Consider the following 21,024-nt stretch of genomic DNA (forward strand, 5'->3'; position numbering starts at 1 on the left):
GAAGTAAGAGTGAAGGATGCTAAAGACCAGGGGCGGTCAAGCAGGTATTAATCACTATTGAGAGATAAGCACCAACACGAATCTCTTAGTTTCATAATAGCTCAAGAAGATAGCAATACTGGAACAGCTCCGTATTGCTGTCACAGGGGCATCCATCTTAGCACCGTTGAGGCATTACTCTTGAAAAGGAATAAACCATAAACAGAGAAAATGGAGTTGTGCATGACAGCCCCACACCCTAATGCTCCTACATATGCCAGACTCCCTGCTCCCTTCTCTATGCTGCCCCACTGAGCAGCTGGGTCTGAAGGTGAGCTCTGAAAGCTTTCAGTCAAGGCATCCTTGAACCCCCTTAGGGTTCCCAGTAGCAAAGAAGTTTCTAAACACTTTCAACCAAACATGCTTAGAATTCCCCTTCAAGCTTTCCCACTCAAAAAGAGGTCAGAATGGGACTCAAGTGGGAGGGAATGAAGCAATGCCCCATGCTCCCCACTTGTGCTGTGATTCTTTTTTCAGACATAATGAACACAGCTAAGTGTAAGCTTATGAATGGTGTATCTAGATAAGTTATTGTTGAAGAAAATCATGAAGTGCAGCATGAAAGGTGAACCTGTGGCCCTCCAGATGTTGTTGAGAGTACAGCTCCCATCAGCTTCAGCCAGCATGACTAATGGCCACGGATGGTGACTAACAACATATTTGGGCTACAGATCTCTCATCCTTGATGCGCTGACTTGAAGACTTGCATCACTTTCATAAGTGAGAACGAGCCTTCCATTTAAAACAACTATGTATTTCTGATGCCCAATGGTGGAAGCTGAGCTTCCTTTATGAACCAGTTAATTCATTTGATGCTATCTATGATTACAAAGGGATACACCATTAAAATTGAGCATAACCATCACAAGCTAACTCTGCATGCAGCTAAAAAAAGGTAAAGGTAAAGGATCCCTGACAGTTAAGTCTAGTCACGAACGACTCTGGGGCTGCGGCGCTCATCTTGCCTTACTGGCCGAGGGACCTAACATTGGTCTGCAGACAGTTTTTCCGGGTCATGTGGCTAGCATGACTAAGTCGCTTCTGGCGAAATCAGAGCAGCGCAGGAAAATGCCGTTTACCTTCCTGCCAGAACGGTACCTATTTATCTACTTGCACTTTGATGTGCTTTTGAACTGCTAGGTTGGCAGGAGCTGGGACTGAGCAACAGGAGCTCACCCCATCGCAGGGATTCAAACCACCAACCTTCCGATCAGCAAACCCTAGGCTCTGTGGTTTAGACCACAGTGCCACCCGCGTCCCCTGCAAATCAGAATTATTTAATCTGCATGATTATATGTAAACTATATACAAGTAACTCCCATCTTTCGCGGAGGTTATGTTTCAGGGATGGTGTGAATACGCAGAGACTTGTATACTTGAACCCTCTCTTGAAACTGCCACTGCGCGAGCAATTTTACCTTCCAAACTCAGCATGCCAAACAGGTCTTACCCCCAGAACTGTGCAGAGCTTGTTTGAGGCCTGGGGTGGGAGTCTTGTTAGAATGAAGTTATAAACAAAAAGGCAGCTGGACCCTGGCGGGGCACGCTAGCCAGCTTAGCTTAGCTCTCCGAGGCCCAGTGGAAGTGTACTCGGCTGCTACCCCCTGCACAGATCTTGCAGGATTGTCTGAGATCTTGCAAGAGCCTCGCAGAGCCTGGTAAGCAAGGCAGACAGCTTAAAAGCAATTTCTGTGCCAGAAAAATCCTGTACAAAAAGAACTTTTAACCTGTATGCCTTCCATGCATTTAATTTGTGTGATTTCAACAAACACATGTAAATTCTGAGTTAATTGTACTTTGGAACATTATTTCTTAAATTCAAATTATGTTCAGGTCTCACCCTGATCATAAAAGTAGATACCACAGTATTTTGGGGGGGTAAGGTTGTCCCTTATTACACATTTTGATTTCCCCACACAATGGTTTTATGCACCCTTAAAGTTATGATGGAAAATGATTTATCTGCATTATTCTAAACTGCTGAACCATACATAGGAAAGAAGGGAGGGCAACTCTAAATCTATTAATTTTAGGAGGCAACACTAAAAACAAAGATATTTGAATAAGTCCAGAATATTCAACTGTTTTAGTTGCTGTGCAGTTTTTTTTTTTTTTTTTGTATCTCAAATGCACAAAAGCAGTAAAGTGCCAGATCAAGATAACCAAATATACCTGGTCAATTCTTAGGCACTATGGCCTCATCCATTAACCAGAGAAGGAGCAGCTGCAGGGAGCTTGCCTGCTTGCTTCCTCCTCTCAGAAAGAACACTTTGCTTCAACTGCCTGCTGTTAATGGAATGCAGAGTAAGGGAAAAGGACTCTCCCTCCCATCCTCTGGTCAAAGGAACAAGATCCACCAGCTGCTTTCAAGCAAGAACACCAGCAAGAGAAGATCAGCCTGCCCTGGATTACATCTAAATGCTCATAGCTCTGCACTTTGTTCTGGCCTTGAAGACTGATCTCTCCTGTACCTTTTTCTTCTACTCCCCTTCCCTTCTGTATCTTGTCTTTTTAGTTTATAAGCCTGATAGATGGACCCATTTAAAAAAAAAACAAAAACCATGTGAGCGGTTTTAGAAGACAACAGTCCAAAAAGTGGAATAAAAATAAATAAATGCACTGATAAGTGATGCACAATGTTAGCTTTGAAAGATGCACTATGAATAAAGTTTGAGTTTCATCACACCATCTTCCATAACTGTATGCAGAGTTAATGGCTGCATTCATAGATAACACTAAACCAAGTGAGTACAGTACTCATGTATTCCACAGATGAAGCCTGGGATAGGGTTGGCAGGCATCTGCTAAGTTTAGTTTTACTTTCAAATAATCTTTCAGAGAACCAGGGATGCTGGTTTTACAGCAAACAATGGATAGTTAATTAAACAAACTAACAAACTATATTCTTACCCTATGGTTTGAAGTTGGCTTGTTTAGAAACTAACCATTGTTTGTAAAAAAACAACAACCCAGGATTCCTGGTTCTTATGTAACACTAACCATGAAACCAAATTTGCAGAAGCCATCTCCACAGCTGTGTGGGGTGGAGAAAGAGAGAAATTAGCTCCATGCTTTGCCTGAACTCATGGAGGCTTGTGCACGTACAGTACTGTTACAACTTTGTTCTAGTGTCACATGCAAACTGGGTCAAAGTTTCATTACAATTCTAACTATTATAGGTCTTTTTAACTTGTAAGAGAATAAATTTTAGAAAGGGCTGAATGAACTAATCATCCCTACCAAATCTATTCTGAACCTCTACTCTTTATTATAACCCACCCAACATACCACTTTAGTTTGCTCTCCACAACAAAGAGCAAACTATTCTATTTCGTTGTTAAAATAATAAACAAAATGTCAATACTACTTGAAGAAATATACCAGAGTAAACAAGCTGGCAATCAAAATACTACTTAAACAATATACAATTACTGTGAAATAACCTGCTGACAATTTCAGCTTCTTGCTTTTATAGGTTTGTGTTTTGCTCTTTCCATCTAAACTAAGCCAACATAGATGTTGCTTTGTTTTCCACCCCTACTTGACTCTTTCAGCATATCAGGACTCCATACCTGAAAAAGAAAATGTAAGGTAAGACACCCAACCACATATTCAAAGTCCAAGAATAAACAAATTAAAGCATTAAAGGACTGATACCTTTAGCTTATTCACTATGAGCAAGCACATCATCTCTACCAAGGTAGACTGGATAAAACAGACTGTTTACAAGCAAGCACCATGCAGCAAATTCATCATGAAACACATAAAGCCATATGGCAACCTGGTTATCTGTAGCAAGGCATGGCACATTTTCCACAGCAAATATGTTTTTAAAGACACCCTGTAAACTATTGGCAATGTGCACAGTGGAGAGGAGATTACACCCCACAGCCAAACTCTACGTGCAACTAGTCCTCCATATGGCTGCATGTATCCCATAACTGGTGTACAAGCAGCCACCATGCCTTTGCCAAATGGTGCCCTCCTCATGTTTTGAGCTAGAGCTACCGTAAATTGCCCCCTTTATCTACTCAAGAAGCAGTTAAGTGCACACACTGTATCATTATTTATATGAAGATGATAAAAACGGGTATGTTCTACACCAAAACAGCCTACTAACCAGCAGCAAAAAATTCTATGAAATCCAAGAAAGTTTTATATAATCTATATATGAAATTCTGTACAGGTAGTTAGTTACTTCATGTTTCATAACGTTTTCATATGCTTATCCTTACTTTAAAACATACACTCTAGAACAGTGTTTCCCAACCTTGGGTCTCCAGCTGTTTTCAGGCTACAATTCCCATCATTCCTGGTCACTGGTCTTGCTAGCTAGGGATGATGGGAGTTGTAGTCCAAAAATAGCTGGAGACCCAAGGTTAGGAGCACTGCTCTAGAACAGCCTCCTGCAACCTACTCTCCAAATGCTTTGGTCTACAACTGCAATCATCTCTGACCATTAAACATGATGGCTGGAGTTGATAGGAATTGTAGTTCAGAACAGCTGAAGAGCATAATGTTGGGTAAGGCAATTCTAGAGTTTCTGTTTTAAGGTAAGGACATGCATTTGAATGGGCAAAGCTAGATTTGGAACCAAGTTAAAGTCCCAGTTCAGCAGGTCAGCCCACAGAATACCCTGGCCAGGCCACACCCAAATATTATCCTCTCACAGAAGTAGAATAGGAAGAATTACAACCCCCCCCCCTTTGTATGCTGAGGTTTACTTAGGTTTACTTTTAGCACATTCTCTACAAGCAAGTACACCATCTATAGGCTAGACATTCATTTCCCCTGTCCTAATTCACCCTCAGGAAAGCCATAATGAAGATGTGTCTAGAAATTCACTCCAAGATTGTAAACTATGATACAACCTCTACATAAAGTCTGTTCGACATGGCCTCTCTCTATGCCCAGAAGGAAAATCAATACACAGTATGTAGTGGGAAAAAGTGTGCCTTTTAACTTATGAATAGGGTGACTATTTTAAAGCCTGGGACCATGAAACATTTAGCCAATTCTCACTGTGACTTCCCAATATGTGAAGCTGTAGCAACATACAACCTTGTCACACAACTTTTTTCCAGCATGAAGGCTGACTGCTTCTGAAGTTAGAAGAATAAGGTGAAGGTGAATTCAAATATCTTAAGTAACTGGAAAACAAATATGAGCCCCAAGCCATTATGGATAGGACCATATTGTCTTGAAATTTTCATAATACAGCACTGTATAAATAAAATCACTGCATATTTATGCATCAGTAGCAAACTAGTAGGAACTATGGTCCAACTTTTTGCTACCAAGAAGGAGAAGTCTCCCCAATTTTTGATCCCTGTCCAGACGGGTCAGCCTGTTCCCCTCCCAACCCACCTTCTAAACTTCGTGAGGAATCAAAATTGGGGGGGGGGGTTACCTAAATAAAGGCAAAGAATATTGTAGTGGTAGGCTACAGATCACGTTGGAATTCGAGGGCGAGGGAAAACCTCTTCCCTGCTTGCATGGATCAGAGGCAGGAAGGCAGAGCTCTGAAGCACACCACGAGGCCCTTTGCAACAGGGCACTTTCGCCCTCTTGGCGGAGCCATAAAACCAAACACCTCGTGGCTCACCCACCTCCTCATCTAACGCAGCCACCCCCCAGATGCCGAGAGGGCACCACCTCCAGAAAGAAAGTTGGGAGGAGAGACTGAGAAGGGCGGCGGAGGGTGGGTCTCCCTCCTGTAAAACACCGGACAGCCTCTCTCACCTCTTGGAAAGATCCATGAGGACCCCGGAAAAAAGCTTCTTCCCGAATCGGAAAGACACCACCAGCGCGTCCTCGATGATGTGATCCAGGGTGACCAGCACCTCCGAGCCGGGCAGCAGCACCGCCGCCGCCGCCGCCGCCGCCGCCGCTTCCTCCTCCTCTCCTCCAGCGGCCGCCGCCTGCTCCGCGGGCGCAGCGAGCTCCGGCTGCTTCGCAACGGCCGCGGCGGCAGCATCCGGCTCCTCCTCCTCCGGCCGGGGCGGTTCCTCTCCGGGCTCCGGCCCCGCGGGGCCCCCAGCTGCAGGCGGCGGCGGCGGCGGCGACAGCGGCAAGCAGGGCGGCTGCTCCCCTCCGCCTTGTCCCTCCGCCTCCTCGCCGGGGGGGAGCTCGGAGAGCTCCGCGGTGAGCGGGCAGGGCGGCTGAGGCGACCCTCCGACGGGCTCCGGGCTGGGCTGGGCCTGCGGCAGGTCTCGGGTCCCCGCTGGGCTCCCGGGCGGCGGCGGCGGCGGCTCCTCGGCCTCTCCCCCCGGGGCTGGCTCGGGCTCCTCCCGGGCGTCGAGCACCGCCGACTCCACGGCGGCCTGAGTGCCAGCCGGGAGCGGGTCTGCGCCGGCCTCGCTGCCCGGGATGGGCTCGGCCTCGCCGGCTCCACCATCACCCGGCACCGCCGCAGTCGCAGCCACGGCCGCCATTTTCTCTGCTGATGCTTCCTCCTCCCTCTAGTCAGCAGCGGGATCGATAACCGCGGCCTTCTTCGCCCGCCTGGCAAGGGAGGGGGACGCCGCCTACTGGGGGGCGAGGACCTTGCCGCTCGAAAGCGCTTATTGGAAGCAGGGGATGTCCATCAAGGGAAGGAGGAACTTCCCATTGGCCGCGAGAAGGGGACGTTGATCTCGAGGGCAGGAAGAGGAATTAGGGGTGGGGCTACTGGTATCTGTGTCGACAAAGATCAAAAGGGGCAGGTTAATGAGCAGCTCTTCGCCTATTCGTGGGGGCGGGGGGTAGAATATAGGCCCGCCCACTTCGCTGAAGTTGCTTATTGGTCCTGGGGAATGTCTGGTGAAATGCTGGTTAGGAGCGAGGCAGAAGCCGTGGGTTTAGGGGCTTGGTGGGGCTTCATAAGGAGCTCGGAGGAGGTAATAGAGGCGAGCCTCCCGTCCACTCGCTCAGTTGACGGTGCAGGCAGGATTTTTCTTTTTTTTTAATCTTTTTTTAACAAAACTACAGCGCAATAGGTAGGGAAAGGGAACACGCAACGTGACTTGAGTGAAAGGGGAGCAGAGAAACCCCGAAACCATAAATAAATAAATAAATAAAACAGGAATTTATGCTTGCTATCCTCGGTGCTGGCAAAAACCAACCAATTAATTGGAAAGGGGCTTGCTAAGTAGCGTCAGCTTCCTAGCAACCAGTATGGCAAAAGAAAGAAAAGTGAGATAAAATCTTGGGACTTCAGAAATTGCCCATACTTCTTCGAGGAAGGCTGCCTGCAACTGGGGAAAGCTGGTTCTGGGAGAAGGTGAAAACGGCAAGATCTTACTCTAAATTCTGTGGTGTTTATGCAGAAAGGAAGGCAACCTGTCAATAATAAATTCCTTTAAAAAAAAAAAATCAAGTTCAAAAATTTTAAGTTTTAAGCATAAAACGCAAGCAGTGTTCCTTTTCTTGCCCCCTTCAAAATGTCATTTGGTAAGGGCCAGCTTTCAAGCTTTTCCTAGAATCTGCATTGTGAAAGGTTGGCTACAGGAACTGGGCTGGGGTGGGGGTTAGTTAAAATAAAAGCCTTTTAGGTCACATCAGTATTTGCAGGTAGGTATATTCCTCCCTACCCACACACATCTTCAGGTCTAATAGTGATATTCTGGTCCGCTGCTTCATTTTGTGGGGTACTCTCTTAAGTTTTTTGAATCCTAATGCAACTGCTTTTTCCTCTGCTTCTCCAAAGTTGAGGGATTAAATAGTTCTCATGAAAACACTGCTATGCCTCCTAAACCATTACAACTGCCTGCAGAACAGCATCCACATTATGAACAAGGGTATAAATGGGTTGTCTGTTCATGTTCATAAAAATGTTTGAAGAGGTGGAGTGAGACAGATGAGGGAAAAGTTAACACAAATACTCCTGCCCTACTGCCAAAATTTTGGGAGCAATTTGCTCATAACCAGACCCCCTTCTGCCTGAAAGAAGCTGAAGATGATGAGGATACTTTGCACAACAATGCCCTGATTCTGCATTCCTAAAAGAATCTCCATGTGATATACTAGAAACCAAACTCTGTTCCTGCTAATCCACTTGTACCCAGCATGGCATTTTGATGCTGCATTTGCTTACATTCTTCCTTTGTTACCCTGATCACTCTTATGTAATTGTTTTATCAGCTCCTCCTCTTCCCTTCCTCTTTCCCTTTTGTTTCCCCTCACCCACTGAGGAGAAAGGTAGATAATAAGCTATCCAAAAGATTCCTTTCTGAGTATCTGCTAGCTGCTCACATGCTTCAATATACAGACTTGTAACACCAACAGTCTCCCCATCCTTTTTAACATCTATCGGTAGGTTGGGGCAGCCAGTGTGTCCCAATCTATAACTCCCATTGGCCCTCACAAATGGCCATGCTTGGCTGAGGCTGATGAGAGTTGTAGTCCAGCAATGTCTGGAGGGCACCATCCTGGCTACTTGTGATCTAGCTATATGTGCACACTATTTTATGACATTTTGGTTAGCCTAATAAATGGGAACCTGGGCTTTTAATTTTATTTTGGATCAACACACCTACCTTTGCCCTTTCTCATTTTATTTATGCTACTTTCGACAGCACCTGTATATGCTAGTTGTGCTACATAAAACAGCAAGAGTAACTTCTAGGGGGACACAAGTATGAAATAAAAGGCACATATACCGTTCCCGCAATAGCACACATCAAAGGGCCCTCACTAACCCACAACAAAATTAACACATGTAATGCTTTCACATGTTTCACTGAAAGAACTTGTATGAACCAAAGAAAATGAATTCAGACAACTGGAATCAAAATGCCATAGGCTTGTGTGTTAAACAGAGGGAGAGAATACTGTGGTCTCACTGTGTTCAGCCTATAAGGAGCCCCTGCTGATCCAGGTTACTTAGCTGTCTAGAAATAGATGAAGACATCAGAGATGTTGCCCTTTGAGATTATTGTTCTTACACATCATGGCATTTGCAAAAGAGCATTACCTGATGACATTGCATAGATAAGATGGACAAGCAGCTACCAACACCACCCTACATAATGGCAAGAGCATGCAATGTAATCAGATAGTGGATATACTTTATAAGACTTGCTTGGAAGATTATGTTGGGGGTGGGAGGACTCAGGAGGCAGGAAGTCGGGGAACAAACTTGGATACTTCCGAGTTACAAATTATTCAAATGACCAGTTGCAGTGGAAAGGTTCAAGGAGAGGAGGCACCAAATGTTGCTGGTCTCTCAGCTGTGTCTCCATGGAGGGCTCATGCATCCCTTCTCTTCCCTCTCCCAACTGCAGCCTTCTGTAATGGTTGCTACTAGATGACAGTTAATGGAGGGGAAGAGCCTGGCTTCTCAGCAGAGCAGATGGTGGCTCTGACTGCATTTCTTATCTTCTCTCGTCTGCGACAGCCTGATGGAATGGCTGTTGCCATGTAATGGTTGGTGACAGTTTAATATAACATACTAAAATGTTCAGGAAGCATAATATCAACTCAATGCCATATTTCTTAATACTATCTAAGTATGCCAGTTGTAATAGAGCTACAATACAATAACAGTCTCATAGCTTCCAACCTGCAAAGTTTCTGCTATTATCCCATCCCCCTTGAAGACAGCACCAGCAAGAGCTTATATATGCATCACTGGTGCATCTTTCATGACAAAAGTAAACAAACAAACATCAGAGAGAACATTTGTTACATTGCTTAATCTCTGGGTCAATCAAGAAATAAGTACTAATGTCAAGATATGTGCCTCTAATGACTATCATAATTTTTGCTTGTATTTTTTTTTAAATCATCAGATCAGCTAATCGATACATGGAGCAAAGGAGTGATTCAATATTTCCAATGGAGTACCTGCCTTTTTTTTTTTTTTTTTTGCAGCTGCTGTGCCCTTGTTTATCCAACTGTTCTGCCCTTTGGCTAGGGACCATATGGTAGGTATATATCCCCTTATGCGAGATGCCTGACTGTGAACTGCAGACTGAATTTAAGCCCACATTTGTATACTAAGAAATATACCCTTCCTTGTTTTGGACCATATATATGGGGAAGATATGCAGCTTTCTTGGCCATGGGATAAGTAGTTGGGATTTTTGATTTAAATTGTTTTAGGAGACAGATTTGTTCAGTGAGTGATTTTAAATTACCAGCTGCAGTGATGTGTCTTGGTCTAACTGACTGTTTTGTCCACTCCTTGGTGCAGGTTAATTTGCATGTTTCATAACGCCCTTTCCCCCGTTTTCTTTTGCTTCTCCATAAGTGTTAGAAATGTGGAAGATATAAGCATTCTGCAACACAAAGGTGATAAGTCTGCTGTTCTATAATAACTGTTTCCTGTTAGGTTCCTTCTGGTCACAAATCTGATCACAAGTGTGTTGTTGTGGACCAGTGCCAAGTAGATACTGTATAACAGTGCCTTGGAGATATTTCACTGGTATTAAAATTCATCTTTGTGTAGACAAGGCCTTATTGTATATATCCATAAAATGCTGTTTTTAGTACCACAGACATGAAGGTGGGGTTCATGGCAGTAGTGGTTGGTGGATTGCTCTCATAGCTTGCCAGGGAAGACCATCCATTTTGAGTATACAAGAAGCTGTCTGAGTAGAAAGAGCCACTGCACTCCACTGGCTACTGGATGTGGCATTCCTGTGGCTCCCTTTCTTTTAATCTTTACTTCTTTGCAATAGACAAATATTAAAACAAAACTATTAATCTCCACAAAGCTTCTAAAGCTTTTGCTTTCCCGTGACTATTAAGGGATTGTATTTATTTTGTTTACATTTTGTCAAAAAAGTATTGCAAGCTTTTCAAAAATTTCAGATTATACTTTGACTGTGGTCCTTTAAATCATGATTGATAAAGGACTAATTCTTTTCAGAATGCTGACTGTGTTATAATGAAAAGATCCCAATTGACTGTCAATGGCCCATAGACCCAGATGTAACACCTGTGTTTAGCATAACAATATTCACCCTCCCTTCACCACAGGTGGGCAGGGTTTGCAGCATGGAGCGGGGCTCACCTGGGCGGGTGCCACCCACCTGCTTGAGCTGGTCTTTGACCCGCCCTTGGCCAGGGAGGACAATGGACGGACGGACGGACGGGGGTGGGCCTAAGGCCAAAAGAAAAGAGGCTGACTCCTTGGCTCAAGCCTCTTTTGCTGTTCTTCATTGCAGAATTAAGGGATTATATTCTACATTTTGGTAGTTTAAGGCAGGCAAGATGTTTTTATGTTCAGGAAAGGGTATCTGTGTAATTCGAAAGCCAAAGAAAAACAAGATTGTAGTGCCATGGCAGAGCAGGGGCCAATAGATACTAAAGTTATTCCAGACGATGGAGTTAGAATCATAGAATTGGAAGGGACCCCAAGGTTCATCTAGTCTAGTTCAACCCCCTGTATCTTGTTACCTTGTTTAATAACTATGCAGTTGTTAATCAGCTTTACATGGGCTCTCAATGCCTTTCCCCAAGGCTGTACTTCAGTTATGAGGACATCACTAATTTTATCACTGGCAAAATGCTTTCCTCCCTGTTAAGGTGTGAGTTTATTGCAAGCCTGAGTGCACTTTGGAATGTGACTGTGCGAGTGGAAGGCATTTACTGGACAATGCCTTTCTCACCACTGTTGATGAACGACACAAATCCTTCCCATTCCATGATAGTGCCATTATGATAAAAACTTTTTAAAAATGTTACATTTTATAAAATTCTATTTATCTAAGTCCTTTTATCCCACTTCTTTGTTTGCTCAAGGTGCCTTACATCTTTTTCATCTTTGTAGCCTGAGTGATCCCCCACTAAGGTGCACCTGTGGGACTGATGAAGTCACACTTCTTTTTTAAAGTGGCAAGGCTGTTTCTCTTCCCTCTAGCTCTCTCTCTCTCTCTCTTTCTCTCTCTCTCTCTCTCTCTCTCTCTCTCTCTCACACACACACACACAGGTTGTTTTTTTTAAATTTAGTAATCTGTTATTATTTCTTTCCCTCTCCAGCAACCTTATTGCATTCACAGAGATACCCCTGATTGAGTTAGTACAGGCTTCCTCAACCTCGGCCCTCTAGATGTTTTTTGGCTTACAACTCCCATGATCCCTGGCTAGCAGGACCAGTGGTCAGGGATGATGGGAATTGTAGTCTTAAAACACCTGGAGGGCCGAGGCGCGCGCGCTCTCTCTCTCTCTCTCTCGCTCTCGCTCTCTCTCTCAATCTCTCTCCCCCCCCCCCCCCGAGTTTTGTGGCATCCCACTGGTTCCCCTCTGGCAATTCTGTTTCCCTACTTCCACTCACTGAGACCACTTGCCTTTCCCTTCCTCCCCTCTTTCCTTCCTACTGTTGCTCCATTTTCTGTTTAGCTTCTCAGGTGCTGATGTGTCTTGAATAGCACATTGAGTTGAAAGAGGAAGTGGTTGAGAGAGAGAGATGCTCTTTCCACTTCCTCTTTCCCCTTTATGAGCTTTTCAGGAGTTGGGGAAGGGAATGGCTCTTTCCACCTGATAATAAGCGGGCAAGGAGAGGGGAAAGGACTGAGAGGTTTCACAGGTGCCAGGCAAAGTCTTCAAGTGTGCCATTGTGACTGCTGATAACCCCAGGCCTGTGTTGTGTTCAGTTTCCCTTCGTTGTTTTGCTAAGGTTGCATGAAACTCTCTGTAAAATTTAGCCTCACATATGCCAGAATCTCTAAATGAATTTGAAAAATTGTAAGGTTAAACGGATGTGTGATGGCCAGGTTGTAACAAAGTCTGCAATTGGCTCCACACACTCAAGGCAGCTTTGAGTTCCCGTTTCTCAAACCGCAGCCCTCCATGCCATATTTTTGAATCTGATTCAAAAGCATCTTGACATATAGCACAGCCATATGGATATGGGCTTGTGGTTCAGAGAAGAAGAGAAAAGGTCAGCAATCCTATTGAGTATGCCAAAAACATGGCCTTGCCTAAAATTGTTCTTTGGATTCTGACCTATATTACTATAGTGCATGAAAGGGTGCTGTGCTGTGGGCTTCACAAAGGTTGGCCACTTATACATTGCTAAAAAAGAGGAAGCAGGCATAGAATTACATACAATTTGTACAGGCTAGTTTATATGCAAAATTAGAAATAAAAGGTTGTACCCAACAAAGTTCTACTCAGACTACATTGGGTAGGGAGAAATTCAACATTGTGTTCTTCCAGTTCCATCAGCTCAAACATTTCAGCTTGTGCTGATGGAATGACGCCTCCATGTCTCCCCCCGCCCTCACACTGTTCTGGGGGTTCTCCTGAAACCCTCCAAACCAATTTCAGGAGGTTCATGGCAGGGAAGAGAAAGGGGGAAAGCCCTAGAATGTGGCATATAAATGGGACCACTGTTTCTCAGCCTCACTTGTAAAATGATAATAAAGTGTCAGATAGTAAACAGGAGCAGAGACTACAGGCATATTTCCATACCTCTGGTCACCCAAAAGATCTCCAGTTGGGTCTGATGGAGTCCAAGAACATCACCATTTTGGCCAAGACTGCCTTAGTTAGTATCTCACTTTTTGACTGTACAGCACAGGCATAGGCAAACTCAGCCCTCCAGATGTTTTGGGACTACAATTCCCATCATCCCTGACCACTGGTCCTGTTAGCTAGGGATCATGGGAGTTGTAGTCCCAAAACATCTGGAGGGCCAAGTTTGCCTATGCCTGGTATAGCACCTTCAGCCTTCCAATGCTATTACCCAAACATTTTATCTGTCAGCATTCCAGAATGTTCTGTGAATTATCATTGACAGCTCTGTAGATCCACTCATACATCACTTAAAACCCAACCAATTTTGCTGCGCAAAAGACACTGTGTGGCTAGCAAAGCTAATTCACTCACACCATAATCTCTCAGCATCTCCAGAGGTATTTTTGTTCAGTGTGGAGAAGCTAGTCATGTATCATTTGCAGGAGGGTGGGCACACACAGTCTCAAAGTGTTGTTAGTATGTATTTGCATATCTTAACGTACATCGTATTTACACAGCTTAATGAGAACCTTGCTTTGCACTGTAAGGATTCAGGAGTAGGTGGGTGGGCAGCCAGATGGCTGACAGAGAGAGAATGAGAGATGGAGTGTTATGTAGTCTGACTCCCCTTTTCAAAAGACCTTTACTCTGCTGTATGACAGTGACAGAGCCTGGAGCCATATCCCTCTTATGCTTTACCTAGAAAGGCCTCAATTGATCACTCAAGAAGGATAACAAATGGAATGCGCCCTCCTGTCTCTGATGTAATTTTGCAACTAATGGCTGACAAGTACTTTCAGACATGTAAATTACCTGAATGCCTGATGGCCTTGGATGCTTCTCCAGCCTAATAGGATGCAAACGGCACAGGCCAACTTTTCACCTAGGCAGCCAACATAGCTGTTCTTTTAACAGAAGCTTGTACACATGTTGGCAGGTGATGTTTATTATCTCCATGCAGTGAAGAGTTTCCCTTGCACATTTCTGTAGAAGAGTTGGCCAGGTTTGTTTAGGGGGCTATCCCCACCACCCACCCTTGTCAGCTGGCAGCAGTATGGGGCAGAACAATTGATCCACATTAAAAATCTGGGAAAACCCTCATAACGTGGGAGTTTGTTGGGAGTGAGAACATTCTGTAAACCAAGAAGGCAGAGAGGATGTCAGTTATAAGCGCAAAAATGATCACATTGCTCCATACAAAATAACGCATCTAGGATACCAGTATCAGATACCCCATAGAACTCCTATTCTTTTAATGTAGTCCTAGACACACATTGCCAGTTATGTTCACCACTGGGGACTCAATTTGTCCCCTGCTTTTGCTGCCTGTCTGTGACTGGCGGAAAATAGGGTCTCACACACCTATGGAGCTGAACTCAGGTTGATGGGTTGTAAGATGTACAGGCCTGCAAAGTTTCTCCATTTCTCCCACTAAGTGTTTTAACGGAGGGGAATGTTATATATCATATGTACAACATGTCTGTTTAGGCTTATTTTTCCCAATTAGCATCCTTACTGGGTCTGCAGATTACTACAACTCCCATAATCCCCAGCCAGTTTAGCCTTTGGTCAGGGAAGATGTGAGGTATAGCTCAAAGATATTGCTGGACCCAAGGTTTTCTGATACAAATTTTAGATCACTGCATATGAGTTAAATAAGAAGAAAAAACTTGGCTAATATTCTGTTCAAGATAAGATTAGAGCCACAGGAGTGAGCCAAAGAGTCCTTTATGCATCTTCAGAGGCTCATGCGTTGACACTATTCTTCTGTCTCAAGATTGTGGCAGAGGGGGTGCTGTTTCTGGAAAGTGGGCATTAGAAACCTTGTGCCGTATACAACATATTTGTTTTGTCAGGACAAGGCTGGGCAATAAAACGTCCCCTCCTCCTCTCTCCACATGCCTCTTAGATCTGTTCTGGAGAATCCCCCAAACTTCCGTAGCAGATTTGGGAAGAGGAGGCAGGAATTCTGTTCCATTCTGTTGACGGAATGAGTGCATTGGATACCTCCTCCAATGTCTGTTGGGAGTTCACCATGCAGCCCTCTATTTCAGGAGCATATATTTTAGTCATAGATTAAAATTGGTTACTTTATATTATAAGAATTTTAAGATCTCATATATAGAATAAATATTCATAAATGCACACATATCTGAATATATAATCCGTGTGTCTGAAATAGTATGGGAGAGCAATCTTGAAGTCATTTTGACACTCCCAATAATGTCAAATATTCCCCTGCAGGAAGGGAGGTAAATGGGGAAAGCCTTCCCATTGTCTTTTTGCTTGCAAATTCTGCCTTAAGGGCGTATTTGTATATGAATAGGATGAGCCTGTAACCTGGATTCAGGAACTAAAGTATTAACCAACTCTCTCTCTCTCTCTCTCTCCCTCTCTCTCTCTCTCTCTCTCACACACACACACACACACAATGGCCAGACTGCCCAGGTAATGCAATCAGTGACCACTGTCAGGTATCCTGGCAGGCAGGAATTCTACTCAAGACTGCCTCCTTCTGTGATGTATGTATGTTTTATGGGGGTGGTTTTGGGCTATAGGGTGGGCAACTTCAAAAGTCTAGATGAGGGCTTGCGGACTTGTTCAGGGTTCTCCTCCCTCCTGCATGTGGGGAGTGGGGACCGTGTTGCAACAGTTCCTTGAATAAAGATCAGGCTTACTAGCTGCTTTGCTTCTCATTATACTCTGGTTGGCCTCTGTTTTCTCCTACCGATAGGGAACCCACTTAAGGACTCTATACAGACTCTGGAATAACCCATAAGGGAAAGGGAGCAGTTTTTCTTATAACGATATGTAAGCACAGTATATAGTGGTGGCTTGTGCCCATTGGGACAGGTGAGGCAGTGGGCAGCAAGCCCAATGGTAGGTGGAGCCAGAGCCAATGACAGGCAGAGCCTGAAGAACTGTATCTGAATAAGTTTTTAAGCAGAGCTGTGTGCCTCTAACAGCACACCAGAGGCAAAGAAGTTCAACAGGTGGAGATTTCAATAGCATGGAGATGCAGTAGTGGAAAAAAAACTTCATCTGCATTTGGGGAGGGGACCTGTTCTGTGTTCCGAAAACCAATAAAAAACAACAGAAAAAGGTTCACTTGTTCTTTCTGTTTTGCAAATCACACAGCTGTTAAAGGCAAAGCAGATTTGCGAAAAAAGAGAGGCAAACCTCCTGTGTATATGTTAACCATGATAATTTAATGTCAGAATGTCGGTACCTACCATACCAACATATAAGGAAATTCCATGTGCCCTTTGCCTCTGCATCTGGATGGCTGTAGCAGTGGCAGAACACGTACTGTGCATGCAAAAGGCTCCAGGTTCAATTTTTGGCATCTCCAGGTAGCACTGTGAAAGTCCCTTGCTTGGAAGTCTGTCCAGCTGCTGCCACTCAGTGTAGACAATACTGAGCTTGATGGACCAATGGCCTAACTCGGTGCAAGGCATTTTCCTATGCCTTACATGTGCCAACAAAATAGTATTTCAAGAACTATTGACTTCATAAAAAGTGGCTGCACAGCAGTCGAGGATTAGAGATGACCTAGTCTAGTGCCTTCCCTGGATTGGAAGTTTTGCGTTTTAATAAGTACAATGTGTAAACAGCTGCCACGTTTGAGAGATGGGTGCAAAGTACAGCACAGTCAATGGGCAGCCCCGATACAGAGCTGAAACCTGAATTGTGGGTGCTAAGGGGAGGGGTTGGCAGGAGATCAGTTTGTTTAGAGGATGCCTCATTCTGGTCTGTGCCTCACGGAGAAATATGAGTTCATGTCCTGTACTTGTCAAGCAGTAGACTGGTGGGTAGTCTTTCATGTTACACTGTGTACTTTGAAACATCTTTCTACACAAGTACTGGGATGAGTCAGATACAACAAGGCAGCTCTTATCCTTCCCAGCAGGATTTCAGCCATTTTAAACTCTTGATTTTTGTGTGTTAAAAAATGAAGTGCGAAGAGTTATTTTCCTTAAAACAAACAAACAAACAAACAAACAAACAAACAAACAAACAAACAAACAAACAAACAAGCTTTTGAGATCTGTTTTACTTTATGGTACTTCAGTCACCTCCTCTTTTTCTAGGTGCTGCAGTTTGAAGAAACACTGCTGCCAGCTTACATTTTCATTTCTGACGTGGAGGACATCCTGTTCAGGGCTAAAAAAATAAGAGAGGGAAAATAATAAAGCACAATCATATTACAGTTTAGGGGAATTTTCTGACAGAGGAATCAGTGGAACATTTCTGAAGGGCACAAAGCGTGATCATTTGCAAAAGGATACAGGGATACAGCTTTCCCCCAGCACACAAAAAAAGAAGGATGTGAGCCAGCATGGTTACCATAGTGATGTTAACCACTCCCTGGCCTTCCCTTTTATTTTGCAAATATCCGCTTCTCAGTTGTGGTGCTGAAATGTTTGCTGTTTCCTCTCTGCTAATTGCTGAGTAATGTATTGTTGGCAAGAGGTGTCAGACTGATAGTGGGAAAGGAGCCTCTCTAGTTAAATTCACAAAGCAAGCAGAGAGGCAGCCTCAGAGCCCTATGAGCACATGGCTGCTTCAGCAAATCTCTCCCCCTCCACAACTTCAGGGACCACTTTTGAATGTGGGGGTGTGGAGTATACTTCCGTGTAAGGTGTTGTTGTGAGAAAAGATGACAAGCCACTACAGTGGTACCTCAGGTTACATACGCTTCAAGTTACATACGCTTCAGGTTACAGACTCCGTTAACCCAGAAATAGTACCTCGGGTTAAGAACTTTGCTTCAGGATGAAAACAGAAATCGTGCTCCAGCGGCGCAGCGGCAGGCCCCATTAGCTAAAGTGCTTCAGGTTAACAACAGTTTCAGGTTAAGAATGGACCTCCAGAACGAATTAAGTACTTAACCTGAGGTACCACTGTATAAGCAAGAGTCAGACACACAGGAAGTTTTTTAAACTGGAACCCAACCCCCTTCGATACTCAGGGTTGAGCTTACCACCTGGCAACCATAAGTCAGAGATGGGGAACTGGTGATGCTCCAGAAGATATTGTAGGCCTCGTATTTCTCTCAGCCCCATCCAGAGTGGCAAATTATTGAGGATGGTGGGAGCTGTAGTCCAACAACATCTGGAAGGCAACAGTTTCCCCATCACTTCTTTTTAAACGGCAGGCAACCACACACCACCGTAATTTCTAGAAGCTGTTGGATGTACACAAAGCTTCTTCAAGAGACTTTTCTTCCACTCTTTCATATCCGGTCCATACTGGACCTGGGATAGCTCAGTTGCTAAAGCATGAAACCCTGAATCTCAGGCTCATGTGTTTGAGTCCCATGTTGGGCAAAAGATTCCTGCATGGCGGGTGGTTGGACTATATTAAGTTGAGAGTGGACATAGCAGACAACACAGAGATTTCTCCAAGTGGTTCTTTATAGTAAGCTGGAACTGAACTGAACTGAACAGCTCAGCCGGCCTGGTTTTATAGGCAGCCGGCTGTCAACATTGTAACAACAACAACCCAGGGTTTCCCGCCTAAATTAACTGACGTGGACCTGAGTGAAAACTATATACACAATACCCCCTGGTGGCCAGGGTGAGAACTTCAATACATAACAGACTAGATGACCCTTGTGGTTTCTTCCAACTCTACAGTCCTATGATCCTATTATGGAACAGTTCTATGTGCCAGCAGTGCCTCTCGGAGCCTTCTTGAACCTTGTATGCAGATTCATCTCCTGCATTGTGGTCTGTGTTGCAGGGCCAGAAAGACAAAACTTTTGTTTCTTCTTGGTGCAGGTGCTTTGCCTTTCATGGTTGCTTGATCGGCAAAAACTCAGTGCTTAACATACAAAGAGGTACAGGCAAGGTTGTCTGTTATTCCTAATTTTGACTGACATCATTTTGGAGCCCTGTACTTGTATACCTATGCAGGATCCTGAGATTTTGGATATAAAGACAAAAGTCTAAGAATGTAAAATTCAGTTGTGTGTGGGCAGTGTCTTCTTCATAGTATACAATCCATCTCAAAGCTCTTAGGAATTAAAGCTTTCGGGGTGTACATGCTGCTAAAATACAGGATCAGTTGATCAAAACTAGAATTCCTGGGATTTGACCAATTGATCTCTCAGCAGCAGGTTTCGAATTGGTCATTTAAATTGCGGTCAGTGCACCGTAAGTGTCTGGGAATGAAGATGTCAAAGAATATTAGAGGAATTGCCAGTTTTAATGAAGATCCTCTTGTTCATCAGGTTATGGCTGGCTTAGGCAAATGAATGGTCAATTTAATCAAAATGAATTAATCCATTACCTAGACCCAAGTGTAATTCATTTTACTGAGAACACATATCCTGCCTTTTCTGTTTCAAAGTTGAATATAGCAGAAAGGTAAATATAGCAGATACAATACAGCAGATTATATCTCTCGTAAAATGAACACAAAGCAGACAAAAGGCCTCATTCAGGTACAGCAGGACCATTTCAACAAACCACAGGTCCCCCCCTCCCCATGATTGAATGAGAAAGTCCAGTTTACTCTACTTCTCCCTGTCTCTTCCTCCTCGTACATGCTTGGTTGTGGATGAGACTTTATGATTTTTTAATCAGTTTCCAGTGCCATCCAAGTCTGGAAACTGGTTTAAGGGCTACCTACAAATCAGGATCTGATTGTACCTGAGTGGCCTATTATATTGGAACCAGAGCTGAAATAATATGGCCCTTTCCAATAATAATATGATCCTTCCCAATTGAGAAAATTCCAAATTGAAATCCCTATGGACAGTGGGAGGGATTTTAACCAATAAGTCCCATCAGCAGAAGCCCTCACAAAGACTTCTGCCAGTGCTTCATGTATTTCTCTCTGGTCTCCCCAAAATGATTTTGTGTGGGTTTGGAAGAACCTCCCAGAACAGCATACAGGTGAGGAGAAGGGGAATCGTTCTTGTGCTGGTGGGATGTTCAACATAGAGCAATATTGAATTCCTCCCAATATGTGCTGAAACTCTTTATAGTTCTCAAACTGATCTTTCGTTGTAGTTCCAGCCAGGCCAGGCCACCAAACATGCATAATGTGGCCCTAGTTTTCAAGCTGACTTTTTGTATAGCTGCAAAGAGGAAGGGGAAGATAGAGCCCATTTTCCCCAAAGCTTTGTGTCCTCTGATGCTATTTCTTATTGCATCTCCTTTTGCTGTTCCATAAAATTCAAGTCAAAAGAACACGTTGGCCCTTATTAAAAAATGATTTTGTAAATAATCTCCTTTTCCGCCCAAGTCTTTTCAGTCCCTGTATGTTGTATTTTTATGATGGAAAAAAGTGTGCTCTTCATTTTTCTCTGTTTGTATGAGATCAACAGCAGCTCACAAAAAAAATTCCTGTATTCTAATTTTCCAAGCAAAGCATCAACTGATTTTTAAAAATTGTTCTCATTTTATTTCCTCAGGTTAAAAACCCAAATGTAATCTCCTGAATATCCCCACAGGAAAAGCTAAAATGGAGGCCACCAAAGGGCTGAAATTAGCTTAAGCACCAGTGCTGGTATGAAAAATTAAGAGCAAAAGA

General features: G+C 43.9%; 1 protein-coding gene and 1 long non-coding RNA gene across 6 annotated transcripts in view; one reads left to right on the forward strand and one right to left on the reverse strand.

The window, feature by feature from the left end:
- PWWP2A (PWWP domain containing 2A) overlaps window positions 1-6,979 on the reverse strand; it is a 26,541-nt gene extending 19,562 nt beyond the window's left edge. The window contains exon 1 of one of the 5 annotated variants that reach the window (XM_081846085.1): window positions 5,782-6,977. In XM_081846085.1, coding sequence (XP_081702211.1) covers window positions 5,782-6,473 — 692 coding nt within the window. In that variant the 5' untranslated portion in view covers window positions 6,474-6,977. Of the gene's footprint in view, window positions 1-5,781 lie in introns of all 5 variants that reach the window. The other 4 variants (XM_081846083.1, XM_081846086.1, XM_081846084.1 and 1 more) reach the window with 4 other exon arrangements.
- On the forward strand, window positions 6,099-15,990 carry LOC309333446. Its single transcript, XR_014152521.1, has 3 exons — window positions 6,099-6,183; window positions 9,810-9,944; window positions 15,392-15,990. It is a non-coding gene; the product is annotated as an uncharacterized lncRNA (long non-coding RNA).
- The last annotated feature ends 5,034 nt before the right edge of the window (window positions 15,991-21,024 follow it).

The sequence above is a fragment of the Podarcis erhardii genome (genome assembly GCF_964252035.2).
Source record: "Podarcis erhardii genome assembly, chromosome: 2".
Taxonomy (NCBI): domain Eukaryota; kingdom Metazoa; phylum Chordata; class Lepidosauria; order Squamata; family Lacertidae; genus Podarcis; species Podarcis erhardii.